The 16,962-nt window shown below is 37.3% G+C and overlaps 1 protein-coding gene across 2 annotated transcripts; it reads right to left on the bottom strand.

Annotated features, from left to right (window-relative positions):
- Positions 1–223: 223 nt before the first annotated feature.
- LOC114285958 (uncharacterized) lies at positions 224–4,590 on the bottom strand. Of its 2 annotated transcripts, none has more exons than XM_082921739.1 (3): positions 4,442–4,590; positions 2,756–3,352; positions 224–914 (listed from the first exon to the last, which is right to left on the bottom strand). In XM_082921739.1, the coding sequence occupies exons 2-3, from the start codon at positions 3,207–3,209 to the stop codon at positions 868–870; spliced, it is 501 nt and encodes a 166-aa protein (XP_082777865.1). In that variant the 5' UTR covers positions 3,210–3,352; positions 4,442–4,590; the 3' UTR covers positions 224–867. The 2 variants fall into 2 exon arrangements, with proteins under 2 accessions (XP_082777865.1, XP_082777866.1); XM_082921740.1 differs by having other exon boundaries at positions 2,756–3,349.
- Between the last annotated feature and the right edge of the window lie 12,372 nt (positions 4,591–16,962).

Raw genomic sequence — 16,962 nt, 5'->3', positions numbered from 1 at the left:
CTATATTTTTTTATACTAATAAATTTTAATATATTTATGACATAATTATGACATCACGATTTAATTCCAGTTCACCCGCGGTTGAACCAGTGACCCATTCACCTAGCTACTTTTTCGATACGCTCACCGGTCCAATTTTCAAAACATTACTTTATAACCTCTATGCATAGTTTTTATTTTGTGTATGAGAGAGAGAGAAGTTTGTGATTTTAACTTTACTAGATAATCAAAACATATTTTTATTCCAACTGTATATCAAAACAAACAAAAAAAAATTCCAACTATTTACAGCAATACATACTATATTCCAAATATTTACATCAATACAATCTTTTAATTTTAATTTTTTTTGGTATCCTTTTTACTCAGGGAGTCAAATCCATTCACAGTTAGTCATATTTACATCAAAGAATATCCATTCACAGAACACAACACACTTTCCTTCTTCTTTCATTTTATTTTGTTTTTGGTTCCATTTTTGTTCCACAAAATTCACATCAAGACCGTCCATCCTTGCTCAGCAAGCAGACGACAAACCACTCTTTCGTTCTTTCCGGGTCAACTCTGTACCAAAGAAATAGAGAATCATATGATCCGCTACTAACCTCTCTGCCTCATAAACTGGTATCAGTTCAAACCCCAACATAAGCCAATCCTATTCTACTAGCTAGCAAGATTCCAATAAAGCCGGGTTTTTTTAGTTTATTTTTTTTTTGCCTCTTTTCCTTGAGCTATAGTTTTGGTTTCTTCTCTTCTTTCTTTTTTGAATTTTTTTCCCGGGTTGGTTATAATAGTAGGAAGTTCATACAGAAGGCGAAGAAGAAGCCGGAATGGCATGACGAAGATAGGAGAGCCATTCATGGAATGTCAGCTGCTCCTGAGAGAGGAGAGCCATTGTTCCGTGTACTTGTTCTCTGCACGGGTAAAGAAAAACAGAGAAACAATGGATTATGAATTATAGAAACAATGAGAAAGAAAACGCGAGCATGATTTGCTTGTTCTATAACACATGCATTTACGGCCAGAAAACATTCAATGCATAAATTCTAACATTGGGTCCTAGATCAGTCCCATCTGTTCAATTTAATCTAATGAAATCCACAATTTTTTTTATATTTTATCAGAATCAGATTTGACGGTCAACGATAAAATCAATGAAATGTAGGTTCGACGAGGAAGGTTCTAATTAACAGTTAAAGGCAGCTAGATGCAATGGTCAAAGTAGCAATGGCCAAGTGATGAAAATATGCAAGTACTTGTGATAATCCAAAAAAATAAGAAACTATTTCTTTGAAAAACCAGTAAAATGTCACAACTACCTAAAAGTATATAGTTTCAATTTTCATGTAATATGCAGCAGAACATTTTGGAAAGAAAAGAAAGAAAGAAGGAAAAAAAAAAAAAAAGCAGAACTTGCAATTTTACAATTTAACATGCAAACTAATCAAACTGTTTTTCCAGGCACAGCTTTGAGCATTTAGTCAGTTTGTTTAAGAATTCAAACCAATCAAAAGTCCTCGAGACAAGCACAAAAGCATAGAAACTTGCAGGGGATAAGGATTCGACAGTTTGGAGGGTCCACAAAGCCCAGTACTAAACTTGGAACCAATCAACAGATTCAACACGCAGAAAACCAAAATATCCTCTCCAGAGACCAACCAAATATCCTCCCCAGGTGTCCACACTTATTTTACCTAGAACGTGGATCGTTTCGGTACATAGCACGGGAATAGGAACGTGGTACACCACATACTCTAAATGTGGTACGATAGGAATAGACTTATATATATTACACTTAAGAATTTAAGGTACTCATAGAGTAATTTTCTTTTAACTATTAGGTATCAAATAATTTTTTTTTTGAATGTATCATTTTTCTAAAAATTATGACCCATTTTTTATATTTTTGTCTTGTTAAGTTAACTCACCTTAAATTTTAGTTCATATATTTGAATTTTTTTTTTCTCCTAAGATAACATTTAAGAAAATATAATGAAAAAAACTTTTGAGATCGTTTCAAATCACCAAATTTGCTGTTTTAAAACGAAAGTGTACCATATTTCAGAATGTGCATACCAATACATAATTCGCTAAAATATTAGTGTTTTCTGGTATCATAGGTCCACACTCTTTCTCTTAAGAAATTCCATGTCGGTGTAACAAAAGTCTTTGACATTTTTAGAAAGCAACTTAGGTCTTTGACACTTTAGAAAGCAAATATAGGACTTCGACATATGAACACATCTCCTATATCCAGTTTTCTCAGTTACATATAAAGCATTTTTTTCTAAATACATGCTTGAAATCATCAACATGGCAAATAGAAAATCAAAGTTTCATTAACTCAATTCACCAATCCTCAGAGCGGTTGTAGTACACCTCATTTAAACATAGTTTCTGCTTCGTTAGCATGTGATGATTCAAATTTGCATTCAAAATTCTGTCCGACACAGATTCCAAGCCTAAAGATTATGCATGCTGCATTTGATTATGTACCAAAGCTTCATCTAGAACAGAATTCGACCTTCCTAATATGCTTATTTGCCACAAAGCTATCACTCATAGTATACAATATGTATTTTTAGCTATTTGGACCACGGTATCAACATATCACACTCAATCAAGGAATAAATCCGAAAGTGGATTATCATATTGACAGCAGAAAAAAAAGGACGGGGGAAAAGAAAAAGGACAATGAAACTTGTACAAACAAATAAACACAATATGAAAAAAGCTCGAAGAAAGTGACCCTTACCAGCAGCATACATATCTGGGACATTTCCAATAGTGTCTAGAAACTTGTCCTTAAAATTTTCCTCACGCCCACGACCATAGCAAGGAACCAACACAGCAAAACTATCATCTGAATCATTGTCACTATCGAACCCAGGGCCATAAGGCTCCAACCATCCAACTGACCAATCCGAATCATCAGACTCGGACCCAGAAACACAACCACCATCTGATGGCACCATAACCACATCATATTCATGGTCAATTTTGCTTTCTTCCCGACTTTGCCATTTTCGCTTAACCCTTCTAGACGAGGAACCCATATTGCCTCCATTAACCAAAGGGAATTTCACAGAATCTGATTCCCACAAACCCAAATCAGATGCAGAATTTGAAGAAGACCCGTTAGATATTTTAGGCTCTTGATGCTTTCCACTCCACAACCACCAAGAGCGACGCGTAAACGCAACAGCCATATCTATACCCACAAACTTATGCACTCACAACAGACCTCAAAGGACAGTGGATTCACAAAAACACAAATGCATACGAAGTCAATGTTCTTGTGGCCCAAGAATTCAAAAGCTGATACCGGTGATTTAATGGGAAGTTCTACCTGCTGTGGCAATCAGTAAAATAAGGAAATGGAAACATTGAATGAAGACATACAAAATAAAAAAGGTATATTCCAGATGAAATCTAAAAATAGACAATTCTGTAGTAAAACAGTAGGAAGACTTCTTGTCCTCAGTTTTGTCACCAATCATCACAAGAGTGAATTGACCCGCCAAAGTCTAACTAGTCTTAACTATATTTACATTTAGAGGGTACAACAAGAATTTACCAAAAATAGATCTAAAGATTCAAATCCAAACAATTTGACTAAGCCCAAAGAACTTGCAAACATTAAGTCCAGCTAAAATGACCCTATGTTGTTTCAAGATTGAAAATTTAAATCTGCCAAACAATAATAACCTTTTCCTTCAACATAGAATTGAAATCAGAACAAAATCGTTTAGACCATCTCCAACGGTTCATCATACTTTGCATCAAATTTGAATTTTGGTGAAAAATTCACTTTTTGGAGCTCCAATGGTTTCACCAAATTAGTATCAAAATGAGAATGAAACAAAAAATTCATCAAAGTGAGAACACGCTTCAGATTTCACTATTTCACTGTGCGTTACCGTTGGGGTGGGCCAACCGGTCAACCAACCGGTTGTTCGGCCGGTTGACCCACCGGTCGACCGGTTCCCTTTCAAATGGTAGGTTCAAACTGGTCAAAAAATGTTTAAACAGGTAAAAAAAAAAAAATTTTGCACTTACCGATCGAACCTTCCCCGGTTGGAGCAAGCCATATCAGATTGGGAAAATTGACTTTTTTTTATTCAAATTTGGTGAAAAATTTGGTTCACCGTTGGAGATGCTCTTAAAACAAATAAACTGACCAAAACCCAAAATTCTTAATTTATTACACGCCATCGAATGATTTTGTTTTTTTTACCAGCACCAAATGATCATGCATATATATATATATATATATATCTACTAAACACTAAAAATTGAACACTTTAAACTGTTCTAAACCATGAATCTGAAAGAAAAAGGAACAAAGAGCAAAAGCCTTAATTCTTACCTTCTCTCTAAAACTTCGAATAAATAAAGAAGATTCAAAGGAAAACTAATAGAAGATAGCTATAGAAGATACCTTTGAGTTGAAAATATAACGAATCAACGTGTTCGCAAAAATCAAATCAAATCAAGATTGGTTATCATCCCTAGTTTCTGAATCATCGATTGCAAGAAAGAGTTGGGAAAAGCCAGGTTTCTTGTACCTATGCATTCTTATGATTTGTTCATTCCACCTTCACCAATATTTTAACAACCAATTAATTACATATTTATCATATTACTCCCCCGTTCCAAAATAATGATCCATTTTAAGCAATTTAACTTTTTTCATAATACAATTATTATATTTTAAAAATATTAAGTTTTTAAAATTATTCTTTAATAATACAATTTTTTTAAAAATATCAATTGTCATAATTATATTTTTTGTGTTATTACTGAATTTAAAAGAATGACAAAATAATAAATTCATATTATTTTATTACTTAATTTTTAAAAATGGACTAATGTTTTGGGATAATGAAAAATGTAATAACGGACTAATTTTTTGAGACGCAGGAAATATTATTTTAAAAGAAAATTAAAGATAATGTAGATAAAAATTATTGTAAATTAGTTGATAAACTTTCTTAATTACAATTTGTAAGAGGGGTTAACTTAAACTCATCTAATTAATTAAATCCAATCGAAGCCTAGTCTGAAAGCCCAAAATTAGTGGGCCTGGAGATATCATCATCGAATTGGTTGAATTGCTCTAATCTCAAAAGGGTTCGGATCCACAAACCTAGAGACATATTTGAGCTCAGACTTGAAAGAGTTTTGAGCAAACCTAGATATCTGAAACATTGAACCAGCCTATACCTGGGTCAAGGTGGCACGACCTCAAAGGGTTCATAAGACTCAGCAACATTTGCGGCGGGGGATCCTTTCAGACTACCCTAACGCTTTGGGATGGTTGGGAAGTGTAACGCCCCGAAATAATTTAACATGAGATAACCCCATTAACTAATATTCATCAAACAATGACAACAATTCTTCCCTCTTGACATATTAATAAAGAGTTTATATAAAAGTTTCACATGCGGTATACATTCAATGACAAAAGAACACATGAATCTATAGCATGTGAAGCACCTAATCTCAAAAACAACAAAACACCCTTAAGGGCTTACATCTTCCAAGGCAAAAGGCCAGTTACACAAAATGGTCTCTCGGACCCATACACCTTAGCCCTTGGCTTACAAAAGAATTACAACAAAAATAAAAGAGCCATTTACTCTTCTCAAAATATCCACGCCCTCAGTTCGGCGGGATCACCACATCTTTACCTGCACCAAATCCCATAGGGGTGAGTACAAAGCCCAGTAAAGAATTCTTACAAAGTATATACAGTTATGCGATTTCAATTAAAATGTAAATGCCAATGCCAAGCTATGCATCCTCTAAAACAAATCTGTTTTATGCACTTTTGAAGATTATCATCTTTCAACGAAATTTACAATCTCAATTTATTTCAAAACTTCCAATTCTTAATTAATAGGGGCGATAAATACGACACTGGTAATCCCTAGGCTGGTATCTGCAAGTAGACTTTACAAGTACTATCTAATCATCATTTTTACCGGTGTTAACCGGAAGGCTCGACACCTATCCGTGCGGTTTTCTAGTCTTTCATCATGGACACTCAAACCAACTTATCAATTTCAACTACACCCCCTATCCAGACTTACCATGTATTTACCCCATTCACATTTCCATGGTTATCATTACAATATCATTCCCTTTCAAAAAAAATAAATGTCTTCAATCTAGAATTTAAAATGCATAATTAATAATGAAAGGGTGTGTAATGCAATGATCTTTCCCATACTTCATAATACTACTCTATTTCCAATTATCTCTACAACAATATCAATTTCACAAGGTAACCATGCTATCAACTCATAGTAACAATCAATTCTCATCATGCCCAACTTTCATCAAGATAGCCTCTTCTAGTTGACATGTAATGTTTTCAAGCTCAACTTCTCAATGTTTATAATTTTCACTATGCCATAGTGCACAACATATTGTCATTTCACAATCATACATCATCATGTATCCAACAATAATTTTCTAAAACAAGTCCTTCATTATTGACACATCAATAGGATTTTCATTCATACAAACCCCCTTATAATTTCTACATCAATTTGTCATTTTAAATCAAAGGAGGAAGAATTCCATGGATGTTCCCATATCATTTTCCAAAATCCCCAATTTCTAGGGTTTTTCAACAAAACCAAACGTCTCTCATTTCATGATGAAACCCAACAAAATCATATTTTCTTATGTGTTTCTAGAAGAACAACCTCATAGCTAGAAGGAGGAGTGAGATCAAAACCCATCTCCTTAAAACTTTCTTTACATTTGGAGAAAAACCCAATTATCACAATAACTTCAAAAGAGCTTTTAAATTAACAACAATAAAGCAAAACATGTATATATAACTCAAGAAATCCATACCTCAAGCTTGATGAAAAAGATGATGAAACCCTAGCTTTAATGGAAGATCCTTCACTCTTCCACTATCCCAAGAAGAACTCTAGCTTAGATCTCCAAAGCCTTGAGAGGAATGATGATGAATTTGAACCCAATAGATTACAAGAATTAAAGAGTTTTAGGGTTTTGATGAGGGTTTCTAGAGAGAAGAATGAGGAAATATGGTCTTTAGAGTGAGAGTGAGAAGCCCTAGAATGAGATACAACTCGGCCAAAATGATATAAAAAATATAGATTTTTGGACTCAGGCAGACCGCACGTGCGGCGCCCATCCCCACACGTGCGGAGCGTCTCTCTTGCATGTGCGGCTCCCATCCCCGTACGTGTGGCCCTCCACGTGCACACCTAGCTCCGCACATGCATATATTGCAGTATGCAAGCCAAGCAAACCCTTGAATTCCGCACGTGCGGCCCTGGCCCAACAGCCTAGAATTTCTTTGCTTCACTCCCGGGCACTCCGGACCTAGCCCCGCACTTCCCAGAACAAGAAACTTCAACACCGACACACACAAGAGCAAGAGTCTTAAATTGGAAATGATTTCCGAGAGTGCCAACCCAACGAGAACAAAAGAGAGCGAATCCAAAAAAGAAAGAGAGGAAAAGAGGCCTGGTCATCATAGGAAACATTGGTTTAGCGTGGTTAAGAAGAAGGGTTCGCCGATGAGTTTATCTCATATTCAAAACTTTTTTCATCCTCGGAGAGATCACCTCCTCAAATAAAATAGTTAAAGAGAATATTCTCCCATGTGCCTTACATATAGGACTCTTACCATTTGAGTTGCCTATATATAGAGCACTCTCCATAGTTTTAAGGAGAAAGATTTAGAGAGAGAGAACCTAGGGAGTTCTCATCTTCCTTTCTTAAGAATGAAAGTGTAATCTATGTGAATTTGCCATGATTATCTCTCTCTAACTCTTTGCCCTCTTCTTCATCCAACATTTTCTTTCCATCATCCCATCGCTATTGTGTTTCTAGTTGCAACCATTAAGGAATCTAAGCCTCTCTCATCATTTCTAGATAATTCTGATTTTTCGATAAGTCTTCCAATTTTCCGACGAGCCTTCGAATTTTTTAGTGGACATTCAAAATTTCTGGCGCCATTCTCGGATCCTTACATACACAATTTAAACTTCTAAACTAATTATAAAAATGTTCTTCATTTTTTATGATTTTTTTTTTTGGTTTCAGTTTTGAGAAACTATTTTTAGACGGGTCTTTGTTTGTCTTTATTGAATTGCTTTTTATATTTTAGTTATTTTTTTTATTTAGATACATCAAAATTTGATATATATAAAAAAATTTAAAAATTAACTAAAATTTGAAAAAAAAAATCACTAAAAATAAATGAAAGCCCAAATAAAAATACATATAGATTTTTGTTTGAATTTTTGTTTAGTTATTTTTTAACATTTAAGTTTTTTTTTTTAATTTTTTTTAAGATATATTTTAATTATGTACATCTAAAAAATACAACAAAAGAAGGACGAAATAATGAAAAAAAATCATTAAACTAAATAAAAATTTATCTAAAAATAATTTTTAAAAAACCAAACCAAACAAGACACTCGTTCTTTTCTCTTTTCGCTTTTCTCTTCCTTGTTGGGGCTAGGTATAGGGTTATTCGACCTATGAAAACCGCCCTACCCAAACCACCCGCACATGTTTAGGCTATTTCGCAGAATCGTTAGGGTCGGATGAGGGTTAGGATTTTCCTATTTTGTGGGTTGCGGGCAAGTCATGGGTTTTACCCGCATCCGCACCCATACTCACTCGTCTGCATCTGTATATATGTATTTTTTAAATCTAGACCGTCAGATTAGCTTAGATTTTTTTGCTTGTAAGTTTTGTGACCCTAATTTTCTCTTCTCTCACTCACTCAGCAACAGCAACCTCTTGTCGTCCTTTTTCATCTCTGTGTGTGTGTGTGTGTGTGTTGATCAATCGGCAACCTACAATCGGCGAATCAATGCACTGAAAATCATTGGCCGGGGACAAGCAGCAAAGCTGCAAACCTTTGGCAAATCAGTAAGCCCCCCTCTCACCCTCTCTCTCTCTCTCTTTCTCTCTTGTTAGCCCATGCGAACAAGAGAGATGTTGGACATTTTTTAGGTCAAACAGGTTGCAAGAAAACAAATGTATTATTGATTTCCTAGTTTTTCACTTGTTTTGCAACTTTTTAACAACTTAGATTCATAATGGTGTTTTTTTTCAATCTGATTATCAAACTTGTAGGCTCTAATACTATTTGAAAATGCCACCCACATAGTATGAGAGTTGTTTTGGGCCTTTGTTTATTGCTCTTCACCAATAATCAACTACTTTTTTCATATCATTATAATAACATTATAATAATATCACACACTACCTTATTTAAAATACTTATTTTCCAATTAGAATTTCTTCAATTTTTTGCAAATCTAGTTAAGTGTTGTTCAACAATAAATTTTTAAAAGAAAAATGCCAATCCACAAACTACCCCCAACAGCCTACACATCCACGAACCCTATCTGCACAAATCGCAACCTACACTGCAGTTGGTTGAGGGTTCATTTTTCCCAAACCACAAACATACAGGCGAGTCCAAACCATAAATTGAACCGTAAAAAACTGATCGGTGAGCACCCTATTGCCTATGTTCTTTTTTCTTAGCTTGTAATTTCAACAGCTATCACCGTCGGCAAGCCTTCCATCACTATTAACCCCTCTAAGTTTTCATATATCTTTTTTTATTCTAAACATTAAATATTGTTATTTTATATCATATTAATTCTGTAAAATAAATTTGTTAGTTTAGTTTTATATGCTTATTGATGTTTTGATGACAAATTGTAAGGAATTTTCTGTAGGTGGGCCTACATAGATTAAATAATTAGGCATTGTATACTGTTAAATGAAGTATGGGTGATGTCGGTTAGACCCATTAAATTATGATTCATACAAAAATATGACCGGGTCATGGACACATCTTTAATAGCACATATTTTTTGTCATACTATGTGCACTAAAAGAGTATGGGCTAAACCATATGTGTAGAGATCAGTTTAAGCCCACTTATAATTCCATTTATTTATGATGGGCTAATATGGAATTAGGGCTTTATAAATATATGGTTAAGGTCCCCACTCCAACCCTAGCCTCCATCTCATATTTTTCCATCGGTGTGTGAGAGCAAACAAGAGCAGGTTTTGGAGTAGAAGACAATAATTATTAAGAAGTCTATTGTTTAGATCAACTCTATGAATGGTGTCAGGTACGCAACTATTATTGTTTTTTTTTCTATTGATTTGACTTGAGATTTTGGGGTTTAGATTTCTTTTGAAATCCCACAAGTGGTATCAAAGCTTTTTGTTAGATCATTGAAGAAAATATAAAGTTTATTTTCTTTAATTTGTAAAACTTTTTTCGCAAGCCATGTGACAATTTAATATCTCTATTGAATTTTATTGTCACCATATTGATCTGCATAGATATTTTATTTTTTACCTCTGCATATGATATTTTTAGATTGTTACATATTACCGTAATAGTCGTGTCATGACATAGGTCAAGATTGAAGGCCATTCAAAGATTTAATGGCTTCTCTGCATAGACTTTTGTTCTCAAATTTATATTAATTATTTGAAGGAGATATAAGGCTATTGATATATGATCTATGTGTCCTGCTTGTAGCTGGCGTCGGTTTCTCGCATTAGTACTTTTATTTATAATTATTATGGATTGTTGACTAATCGTGTATATATATCATTATGATTTCTGCTGCGCAATATACCATGTTGTCATACTCATGGCATGGCTTGAGTTCATGTTCTCTTATTTGTCATTGATTAATATAATAACAATTATTATTAGAGCAAAAGGCAGCCTTGTTGCATCATGAACAGAACCCTTTTATGGTCATGACTCTAGCTTGATCAAGTTCCTTTTTTATTTATATATTCTTGTTATTATTGTGGTGCTATCAATGACCATATTATTTCGTGGTTATGATTGTACTATTTATTTGAGTACAGAATAATGAAATTGAATTATTTTGGGGGCATAAAGATTTTGTCACAATTCATACCTAAAACTTAAGATAATTAAAGTGACATACCGCTTAAGTGGTCTCTGTCATGTAAATTTTCTTGAGTTCGAGGTAAAAGTTTTGGATTGTATATGGTTACGTCTAGATCCATGCGAGTAATAATCGGCCCAAAGGAAGGTTATTATTTTGGCCGGATCATGGATGGTATAAGATAATTAATATGGGTGATATAATTATGGGATTAATCTGTGCATTCAATAGTCGGCCCAAAGGAAGACTTATTGTTTGGCCAAACCTATTTTTATATTATTCATATTAATTAGCCTTATTGGGAGAAGACCACTTGCATGTTATAATACTTGTCCAAAGATTTGATTGTAATGATGTGTTAGATTTCTCATGAGGGCATTGCTAAAGGTTTAATATTTTATTATTAAATTTAATGCCCTATAGTGTCATGACCCAAACCCGCCCCTATAGGTTTAGTATCGTAATCGGCCAGTGATCCTTGGATTACCGAAGGCCTCTGAACAGATTAACAAAATTAAGGGGCTAGCGGAAGCAAATACATAAATATAGTTGTCCAATGAGCTGTGCTGACTTATATGAAACTGAATATTTAAAATTTTATATACATAACCGGTAGTCAACCATACATTATACCCACACACATTACAGTATTTTAAGTACAGCCAACAGAATTACATCAAGTCATATATAGACACAGAACCAACAGAACTTGAACACAGGATACTTCGGGAACCTCCACGTGAGGCACAAAGGTTGGCTGACAGCAGAACACAGGTCCAGACAAAAAGCCTTCAGGCTCGGGGCTCCAGAATGCTCACCTATACATATATATACACACAATGAGCTAAAACCCAATGAATAACATTAAGGTAAAGGGTTTAGTGAATGAAATCCGAATATATCATAAGCAGAAAACGGACCAGAGCATAATCATTCTCATATCAGAACATAATAATGGTGCATCTCATAGAACACATCACAGAACGTCTTCCGACTAGAGTAATCGGTTCCGGATACCGATTAAACACATATCACCACAATGAAGTGGGTAACGAGATCTCGTAATTACTTGTATGCCATGGACCCGCATTTTCATGCCGTCCCTCATGACTTGGGACTATCTATGTGTAGACACCCCATTTTTGACCGACCTTAAGACTCAGACATCACCAGTTGAGCGCTTGGTGATACTGCATATCGTGCTCGTCTAGAAGTTTTAGAGTCTCGGCTGCGAGCCTTGCCTCCGGACTTCCGGACTCTTTTGTGCTTTGCCTCGGTTTGCAGGCTCGGTTTTCTCTGTTTCTTTTCCTGAGGGGAGGGAGAGGTCCCGTAGACCATCTCTCAGTGACCGTGGGCTACATTTTGTGGCTGTAGGCCATTTTTCTCATTTCGGAGCCCGGTTCCCGATTTTCGGAGCCGTCAGGTCGTGTGCCTCGGTTCGGGACCGCTTAACCATCTCCTATTGCTTTGGTTTCTGGCATGCATCTTATTTACTCCCTTTTGAGGGACACTGAGGTCTAAGAGACCCACTTCGTGGTCAAATACCACTCCCGGTGCCTAACAGCCAGTTTTCGGGGCCTCGGGCTGCGCATTTCGGCCCCCGAACCTTCATTTTGCATCGGTTTGGGCTCATTTTTGGTGGAGACCTTATTTTCACTGTTATAAAGCTTGTAGGAGGGTGGGAGGCCAGCAATTTTGCTGAAAAGCCAACTTCTTTTTGGTCAAAAGTGGTTCAGCATGAATCCGGGAAGGAGAAAAATCTGCGCGGCTTCACCGAAACGGGCGTAACTCTTTGCACAAGAGGAATTAAGATATGAGGCCACCACCATTGGAAAGCTTACTTCCGGGTCTTCATTTTGCACTTAAGAATCTCCCAAGTCCAAGTCCGGGGGGGGGAGATGTGGTTGGTTGAAGTCTAGTTGGACCGAATCTGCGCAGCTTCACGGAAAAGGGCATAACTTTTTCTACAGGAGGAATTTTAATGCAAGGTTTGCGCCATTAGAAAGCTAACTTCTGGGGCTTCATCCTAGGGGGTGGCCGGCCACTTTTTTCCCTTTGACCTAGCCGGCCGGCCACTTTTTCTGGCCGGCCGGTCACTTACCTGGTGGTTGACCTTTTTCTCCCTTTTAAACTGGCCGGCCATGATCCTCTCAATTTGCACTTTACAGCTGTATAGCTGTTTCCCCCAAAAAATATCTCAATCCGGGGGATATTTTGTGGGGGAAGACTTGCCTCCTTTTCCCCCACCTTTTCCCCTCCTTGTCTCTCCCTTTTTGGTCCTTATAGCCAGCTGCAAGCATTGGTCTTGAGGGGGAAAAAAAATTGGTCTTCAAGCTTGTATACAAAAATCCTCCTCCATTTCTCTCATTTCCTTGAAAACCTCCAAGTCCTACACCACCATTTCTTCTACACCACCAACCCCCACCCTTCCATCCTCCATTCCAGAAGTTTGAAGGTGTTCTCCAAGGTCTAAGGGTGTTACAAACTCAAGCCAAGAGTTGCTAAAGGCTTGTCTTCAAGGGTGAGTTGCATTTTCCCCTTTTTGGTCCATTTCTTGTATCTTTTGTAAGCCATGCATGCTTACTGTTTTGAGCTCCGGCCCTAACTGAAAGTGGCCTTATTTTGAGCTCTTTTTCACTTTTGCTTAAGGGCTCAACCCTGTTTGAGCCTCCCATCTTGCACTTGCTTCAATATCCTTCTTGAATGCCATTTTCTTGCATGATATTTTTAGCTTGTGTATGATCTGTTTTGGAGCATGATGTAAACTGTAAGTAGGCTTATTTTGAGCCCCTCTTCAACATTGAAGAAGGACTCATCACCGTTTGGGACCTCCATGTACCACTTGTCATTATATCCATCTTTGGTCCCCATTTTTGCATGACTTGGCAGCCCCTTGTGCTTCTGTTTTTGGTCATTTTACAGAGCTAGAAAAGGTCTTATTTCGGTCCATTCTTCATGTTTCATTAAGGGTCTTTCATGGTTTGAGACATCTTTCATATACTTTGTGTTGTATCTCTCTTTTAATCCCCATTTTTGCATGATTTGTTAGCCTATTGTGCTTCTGTTTTTGGTCATTTTACAGAGCTAGAAAAAGTCTTATTTTGGCCCATTCTTCATGTTTCATTAAGGGCCTTTCATGATTTGAGGCATCTTTTATACACTTCATGTTATATCTCTCTTTTGGACCTCATTTTGCATAGCATTTTTGACATATTTGCATACTGTTTTGGGTCCGACCCTCAACTGAAAAATGTCTTATTTTTGGTCCCTCATCAGTATTGTAGAAGAGTATTTTTCTGTTTGGGCTTTGCATCTACCACTTCCTTCTTTGGCCATCTTTTGGCCCTTTTCTTGCATAAAAGTGTAGCTATACCTGTGTTTGTTTTTGGGATATTTTCAGAACTGCAAAAGATCATATTTTGGGCCCCTCTTCAACTTTGTTGAAGGGCCCTAATCTGTTTGGGGACAGCAACTGTGAGTTGCTTCTTTATCTCTCTTTTAATCCCCATTTTTGCATGCTAGTTTTGCCCTGTTTGTGTTCACTGTTTGGCTTTGATATAAACTGCAAAAGTGCTTATTTTGGGGCTGCCTTGCTTCTTTCTATTCATTGCATGTCCATATTGTGCATGTTTGGTATAGCTATAGGCCATTTCGGGTGCCAAAATTCATGTTTCGGGACTATTCCATGCATCGGGTGTACTTTCGCCTCATTTCGGAGCTGTTTTCCCCCACATTTCAGTGCTGAAATTCCATTAGCATGTTTGCAGATCATTTTCCATGCTATTGCATTGCGTATACCATTGTCTCAGTTTGCGTGCCCGTTTGTACGCATTTCGAGGCACTTCATTTTCATCCATCGGCTTCTTATGTGAGTGTGGCTGAGGCTCTTTCATGTTAGTATAAGTCCATGTTGCATTCTATATGCCATTTTAGCCCTATTGCATTGCGTATACCATTGCCTCGGTTTGCGTGCCCGTGTGCACGCATTTCGAGGCACTTCATTTTCATCCATCGGCTTCTTATGTGAGTGTGGCTGAGGCTCTCTCATGTTAGTATAAGTCCATGTTGCATTCTATATGCCATTTTAGCCCTATTGCATTGCGTATACCATTGCCTCGGTTTGCATGCCCGTGTGCACGCATTTCGAGGCACATCATTTTCATCCATCGGCTTCTTATGTGAGTGTGGCTGAGGCTCTCTCATGTTAGTATAAGTCCATGTTGCATTCTATATGCCATTTTAGCCCTATTGCATTGCGTATGCCATTGCCTCGGTTTGCGTACCCGTGTGCACGCATTTCGAGGCACTTCATTTTTATCCATCGGCTTCTTATGTAAGTGTAGCTGAGGCTCTCTCATGTTAGTATAAGTCCATGTTGCATTCTATATGCCATTTTAGCCCTATTGCATTGCGTATGCCATTGCCTCGGTTTGCGTGCCCGTGTGCACGCCTTTCGAGGCACTTCATTTTCATCAATCGACTTCTTATGTGAGTGTGGCTGAGGCTCTCTCATGTTAGTATAAGTCCATGTTGCATTCTATATGCCATTTTAGTCCTATTGCATTGCGTATGCCATTGCCTCGGTTTGCGTGCCCGTGTGCACGCCTTTCGAGGCACTTCATTTTCATCCATCGGCCTCTTATGTAAGTGTGGTTGAGGCTCTCTCATGTTAGTATAAGTCCATGTTGCATTCTATATGCCATTTTAGCCATATTGCATTGCATATGCCATTGTCTCGGTTTGCGTGCCCGTGTGCACGCGTTTCGAGGCACTTCATTTTCATCCATCGGCCTCTTATGTGAGTGTGGCTGAGGCTCTCTCATGTTAGTGTAAGCCCATATCACATTTCCATGTCATTTACATTGCGTATGTCATTGTCTCGGTTTGCGTGCCCGTGTGCACGTATTTCGAGGCACCTCTTTTTTACAGCATAGCGCATACTAGGCTGTATCTTATTTGCATTCATGCATATCATGCATATTGCATCGTGTTCGGGATAGGAGTTAGCCCGGGCGCGGGAATGAGGTGCATTTCGTACTCCGAGTGACGGAATGTGTCTCAATTCCCCAGTCACCGGCACTCCGGATCATCCATGATGGAGTTAGGTCTTGTTGTGTTTTCATGTGCATTCATCCCATATTAAATTGTGCAATTCGAATCCTCGGCCATCATGCATCGATATGCGTGATTGGTGGCACGAGGATCGAGGCATGCATATATTTGTGAAAATACATTGCCATGCCCCTTTCCTGCTCTCTGTTGCAGCAAAATCAGGAATCAGCAGTCTTTCGGGGCTCGGCGCGCTTTCCAAGAATAAACTGCTAAACAGAGGCTAATTGGGGCATCCCGGTGGATTTTCGCGCAAGACAACCCGGACATGCATCATCCATCAGAAGCAAGGCAGTCCCTGGCTTGCATGCCAGTTTTATTTATTTTCTTAGTTGATTTGTTAATTAATTAGGAATTTGTATATTATTTGGACTGTAATATTTGGACTGTAATATTCTTTTATTCGGAACTGTATTATTTATTCGGACCCTCTGCAAGAGGGCACAACTGTAATAAGTGTGCGTGTGTGTGTTGTATGTCTTCCAACCCCACGTCTTTCTCCCTTTTATTTACCTGCTTATGATGGTTAGATTAGGGCATGTTTAAATTAGCATACAGTATGACAGCATGTTTGCATCATTCATCTGTATTGCATGCACCAGGCTCGGCGCATCATACTAACTGCATTGTACTTTCAATTCCAAATTGAATACATGATAGTTGTAGCATTTCATATGCCATCTTAGAATAGCCGAGCCTACTATAGTTGCATTTTACATGTGTTGCATTAGGCATTTCTGTATACTTAGGATCATGCATGATTTCTAATGTAAATTTTGTTTTGGCTTGGAGTACCCGGTGAGTTTTTTGCTTTAGCATCCTTGCATGCGTGTGAGTGACTGCTATGATAGCATGCTTACCATGAGGCTATTTGCTTATGTGATATAACTGCC

This window comes from Camellia sinensis, chromosome 3 (assembly GCF_055761805.1).
Source record: "Camellia sinensis isolate YWXY chromosome 3, ASM5576180v1, whole genome shotgun sequence".
NCBI classification, from domain to species: domain Eukaryota; kingdom Viridiplantae; phylum Streptophyta; class Magnoliopsida; order Ericales; family Theaceae; genus Camellia; species Camellia sinensis.
The sequence above is the reverse complement of the archived record's forward strand: the minus strand, read 5'-3'. Positions and strand labels throughout refer to the sequence as shown.

What these genes read in the sequence shown, in the direction of transcription:
- LOC114285958 (XM_082921739.1), bottom strand. Translation starts at nt 3,209, where the DNA reads ATGGCTGTTGCGTTTACGCGTCGCTCTTGGTGGTTGTGGAGTGGAAAG. An exon ending in CCCAGATATGTATGCTGCTG is followed by an intron (nt 915 to 2,755) that starts GTAAGGGTCACT and finishes TTACCCGTGCAG; the next exon opens with AGAACAAGTACACGGAACAA.